The sequence below is a fragment of the Salvelinus sp. IW2-2015 genome, unplaced genomic scaffold, assembly GCF_002910315.2.
Source record: "Salvelinus sp. IW2-2015 unplaced genomic scaffold, ASM291031v2 Un_scaffold2864, whole genome shotgun sequence".
NCBI lineage: Eukaryota > Metazoa > Chordata > Actinopteri > Salmoniformes > Salmonidae > Salvelinus > Salvelinus sp. IW2-2015.
Genome location: NW_019944164.1, coordinates 48,279 through 53,986, shown reverse-complemented (window position 1 = coordinate 53,986; position 5,708 = coordinate 48,279). Strand labels below are relative to the sequence as shown.

Genomic DNA, 5,708 nt, shown 5'->3' with positions numbered 1-5,708 from the left:
GGAGACCCAGGGTCTGTAGAGATGGGGGTGTATTCAGTGATGTGAAATGTTCTGGACGTTGCATATAGAACTAGAATAGGGATTCAGACAGCCAATCACATCCGTTCAACAACATACATTTCTACCTGAACGTTCTGTAAGGACGCACCCCTCTTGAACAGGCCCTGTGCTCCTCACTTCCTGGTGTTGTTGAAGTAGCTGACAGGTTCTGTTCCGTTTTCAAGTCAACATTAATAATAGTCACTTTATTTCTCTCAGGTGCCATGAAGGGTGTGGTTCACAAACTACATCAAGTTGGACTTTGTGGTCTTTCATTTATGGGATGTTTTGTTTTTAAAGGACTGGGCTACATTTATTTTCGGACAAAATAAAATAACAATATCTTCCTTCCTCCCCCTCCCAACCTCATGCTCTTSACTAAAAGGCAAAAGCCACAGAACAAAAGCAGTGATAACTACTGACATGATCAAACCAGGTTAGTTTCTGCAACAATAAAAACACATCCACGCACACTTCCACTGCCAGTAGTCAACGACGGCCAGCGGACAGACCTGACAACACATACAGGGTTTCCATCCCATCCTGTCAGGGGTGAAGGAAGGCCACGCCTTGGATCAGCCCTGGTTTCAAGACACACAACCTTGTTCTAAGGTCAACTTCATCCCAAACCAGTTATGTTTATTTATGCCACCCTGCCCCCTTGCACCGACCAGGGACTGTATCTCAATAGTCTAGAGAGGCTTCCTCCTCACCCCCTCTCCATGTCAATAGTCTATTACAGTCAGTGTGTGTCTGTCTCTAACTGAGCCTAGCGAACAGTGTGACGTATGGCACCAGAGACATCTCATCTTACACAACAGCCAAACAAAGAAACTGTCCTAGTCAAAAGACAAAACTAAAAACCATAAAAGCGACAGTAAAAAAAAAGAGATTGAAGAGACTTGAGTGACGTGAAAGAAGTAGCCATGATGCTTAGACACGTCTATGCAGGCAGGGTCTTCAGTGGAGATGTCCGGTCCTGCTCTGAAATAGGCTGGGGTATATTATGGTATTAGACACGATTCATATGATACATGGACCAGAACTGGCCCTGTTGGTATTCTGTTACAGTGTAAAAGCTCCATCAATCCACAAAATCAATACTTGATTGGCTAAGAGGACTCTCGTCCTCACTAGTTGTCTGGGAACAGATCAGAAGGTCCACACCCGGGCGCCGGCGCGTTCTAGACAGTCTTTTCTGGTTTAGTTAGTCGCCAGCTCTGCTTCCGTGAAAGTGTGTGTGGTCGAGTCTCAGGTCAGAGCGAATGAGACACACAGGGAGGTCCAGCAGCACTGACTGATGACTGGCCCTGTCTGAGGCCTATAGTGCTGCCTGTATGGGCCTCTGTGGGGGGGGCAGCCTCCCTCTCCTCCTCCTCTATATGACTCTCTCTCTGTGTGGGGGGGCAGCCTCCCTCTCCTCCTCTATATGACTCTCTCTCTGTGTGGGGGGGCAGCCTCCCTCTGGGCACCCGACTCCTGCAGGAACACAGAGACATGTTGAGCAAACATTGAATTTCCCATACACTCCCCTCTCTCTACTCACACATACACAACCCCTCATCTCTCTCCAGCACACCTTCTCTCTCAGACACACGTTCTAGGTGTTTTTCGTGTGGGCGCACCCCTTCTCTCTTCTCACACACACCCCCCTCCTCTCCCTCTCGCACAACATGTACCACCCGTTCTCTAACGCACGCCTCTCCCTCCGACACACTACACACCGCCCGAGCCTCAGCATAACGGCCCGGCTTCTCGCACATCACACCCCTCCGTTCAACGTTATCGCCCCTCTCTCACACCTCGCTTTAGACCAGACTCCGTCTCATTCACGAATGTGACCATGACCCTTCTCTCACAACACACACCCACGCGTCATCAACATTGACAGACCCTCTCTACACTATACACCCGTCCATCACATAGTCGCTCGAAACACTCTCGTCTCACAATAACACACTCCCGTCTTCATCATTCAAAACCCCTCTCTCTCACAAATACACGTCCCCCTCTCTTCTCACACACTCATATACAATTTTCCTCCCCTCTCTCTACCGACCCAGCCTCAGTCTCTCACACCCCCCTTTTCTCTCAGCCCTCTCTCTCAACACACACCCCTCTCTCACAGACACATACACGCCTCTCCTAGTCTCAACAACAAAACAGTACTGTATCTGACGTTTGTTATAAGCGATTATCCCCTTCTCTCTCTCTCACACACACCCTCTCTCTCTCTTCACTACTCACACAACGACCCTCCTCCTCTCACACACACACACACACTCTCTCTGTTCTCAACAAAACACTACCCCTCTCTCTCTCACAAGCTGTCACACACACACGCCTCTCTCTCACACACACCTTTACTCACCCCGTCTATCTCTCTCTCACACTCACTCACTGCCAGAATCAGCTACATCACACGACCCGCTCTGACCAAACTTTCTCTCAGCAACACGGCCCCTCTCTCTCTCTGAACACCGCACCCTCTCTCTCTCTCGACACCCCCTTCTCCTCTAAGGCACCCGCTATACTCTCTCACAGACCCCCGCTCTCTCTCGTCCTGCACAGCCCCAACGATCGCCCCACATCATCCATCTTCATCCTGTCACGAACACCCCCGCCCTCTCTCACTCATCAAAGCACACCCACACCTCTCTCTCTACACCCCACTCTCTCCCTCTCACACACACCCCCCCTTGCTCTCTCACACACAAACCCCTCTCTCCTCTCATCACACACCCCTCTCTCATCTCACATCCCCTCTCTCTCTCACGATCACATTTTTCACACACCTCTCTCTCTTTCCAACACCCCCCCTCTCTATCTCACCACAGTCAGGACCCCCCTCTCTCTTCACACACACGCCCCTCTCTTCTCTCAACACACCCCCTCTTCTCTTCAACACAGTACACACACACCCTCTCTTCTCACACACACACAACCCGCTCTCTCACACACACACCCACACCCTCTCTCTCACACACACCCACGCCTCTACCTCAACACACGCTGAAGACAATCCACCCTGCTTCTCTCAAACACTCACACACCCCTCTTCTCTCCAACACACACCCTCTCTCTCTCAACACACCCTCTCGACACCCCGCTCCCTCTCACACAGGCACCCTCTTCTCTCAGCACACTACCCCTCTCTCTCATCAACACACCCCCCCGCTCTCTCTCACACACACCCCTCTCTCTCTCACAACACCCACCTCTCTCTCTTCACACACCGATGCACCCCTCTTCTTCTCAACACCCCTCTCTCTCTCACCACACCCAGCACTCTGCTCACACAGACTACCCCTCACTCTCTCACACACCCCTACACTTCACACTCGGCTGACCATCACAACCCTCTCTCCCTCTCAAATACCCCCCTCTATTAATGGACTTTATTGGAATGGAAACATAGTGTTTACAATTGAAAAAACAAGGTGAAGTAGATTAATTGACAACAATAAAAAATGAACACGTAAAACATTACACTCTCAGTAACGTTCCAAAAGGAATAAAGACATTACAAATGTTCATATTATGTCTATATACAGTGTTGTAAATGAAATGTGTAAACAGATTCAACGTACAATAATACAATAAAATAAATGGGTTGTATTTTACAATGGTGTTTGTTTCTTCAACTCGGTGCGCCTTTCTTGGTGGCAACAAGGTCCACAAGATCTTGCGCCGCTGTGAATGCAACATACTGGTGGTTTTCACCCAATAGGATGGTGGGGAGGTTTTCAAATTGGGGTTTAAGTTTGTCAATTACACACCTGCAATTGTGGATTGTTTAGATCTCAGGTTGAAATAATGTGTCTTTCTGTCACAATATGGGTCATATGGCAGGAGGTTAGGAAGTTGTCAGCTCATTTTGTGGGAGTGATGCACATGAGCTGTTCTTCTCTTGAGAGCCAGGTTCTGCCTACGGCGGCCTTTCTCATTAGCAAGGCTATGTTCACTGAGTCTGTACATAGTCGAAAGCTTTCTTAAGTTTTTTTGGGTCAGTCACAGTGGTCAGCGTATTCTGCTCGTACTCTCTTTGTTTAGGGAAGGGCCAAACAGCATTCTAGTTTGCTCTGTTTTTTGGGTTAATCTCTTTCCACAATGTGTCTTAGTAACTTGATACTATTCCATTTTTTTCGTATTCTTCTCATGTTTTAGTTTGGGGTTCACTGTGTTTCGGTCGCTCGTCCACACATCTCCTCTCTCCCTCACACACCCCCTCTTCCCCTCCTCCCCTCTCCTCCCCTACACCCATGGATCTGAGTGGTGGGTAGAAGAGTCTGATTCCATCGCAGCTCCACAGATCTGATACAGTCATTCCCTGGGTCAACTTTAGTAAGTCAAAAGACCTAAACACACACAAACAACCAAATGCTGTCTTTAATAACTCAACAGGCTGTCTTTAACAACACAACAGGCTGTCTTTACACACAACAGGCTGTCTTTAATAAGCTCAACAGGACTGTTTTAACAACTCAACCAGGCTGTCTTAACAACTCAACAGGCTGTCTTTAACAACCTCAACAGGCCTGTCTTTAACAATCCAACAGGCTGTCTTTTTAACAACTCTACGGACCGACACAACAAAGCTGTCCTTTAATACACACACCAGGCTGTCTTAACACAGCAACAGGCTGTCTCTTAATAACTCAACAGGCTGTCTTTAACAACTCTAGCCGACCGACACAACATGGCTGTCTTTAACAACTCAACAGGCTGTCTTTAACAACTGCAACAGGCTGTCTTTAACACACTCACCAGGCCTGTCTTTAACAACTCAACAGGCTTGTCTTTAACCAACTCACAGGCTGTTCTTTAATACTCAACAGCGCTGTCTTTAATAACTCACACAGGCTGTCTTTAACAATCTTAACCGACCGACCACAAACAGCCTGTCTTTAAAACTCAACAGGCTGTCTTTGAACAACTCAAACAGGCGTCTTTAACAACTAACAGGCCTGTCTTAACACTCAACAGGGCTGCGCTCTTTAACACAGCAACAGGCTTTGTCTTTACACAACACAACAGCTGTCCTTTTAACAACGACAAACAGGCCCTGTCTTTAACAACTCAACAGGCTGTCTTTAACCGAACTCAACAGGCTGTCTTTAACAATCACACAGGCCCTGTCTTTTTAACAACTCAACAAGGCTTGTCTTTAACAATCACACAGGCTGTCTTTAACAACTCAACAGGCTGTCTTTAACAACTCAACAGGCTGTCTTTACACAACTCAACAGGCTGTCTTTAACAACTCAAGCAGGCTGTCTTTAACAAACACAACAGGCTGTCTTTTAACAATCAAAAGGCTGTCTTTTAACAACTTCAACAGGCCTGTCGTTTAACAACTCAACAGGCTGTTTAACAACTCTAACGACGCGACACAACAAGCTGTCTTTAATAACCCAAAGGCTGTCTTTAACAACCAACAGGCCTGTCTTAATAACTCAACAGGCTGTCTTTAACAACTCTACGCGACCGACACAACAGGCTGTCTTTAACAACTCAACAGGCTGTTTTAACCAACTCAACATGGGGGGGGGGGCTGTCTTTAACAACTCACAGGCTGTCTGTTAACAACTCAACAGGCTGTCTTTAACAACACAACAGTGCTGTCTTTAACAACACAACAGGCTTCTTTAACAACACAACAGGCTGTC

General features: G+C 47.5%; 1 protein-coding gene across 1 annotated transcript in view; it reads right to left on the bottom strand.

Annotated features, from left to right (window-relative positions):
* Positions 1–4,195: 4,195 nt before the first annotated feature.
* Positions 4,196–5,708, bottom strand: part of LOC112074882 (upstream-binding protein 1) — a 30,382-nt gene continuing 28,869 nt past the window's right edge. The window contains exon 13 of the mRNA XM_024141966.2: positions 4,196–4,394. Within this exon, the coding sequence (XP_023997734.2) occupies positions 4,196–4,394 (199 nt within the window). The remainder of the gene's footprint in view (positions 4,395–5,708) is intronic.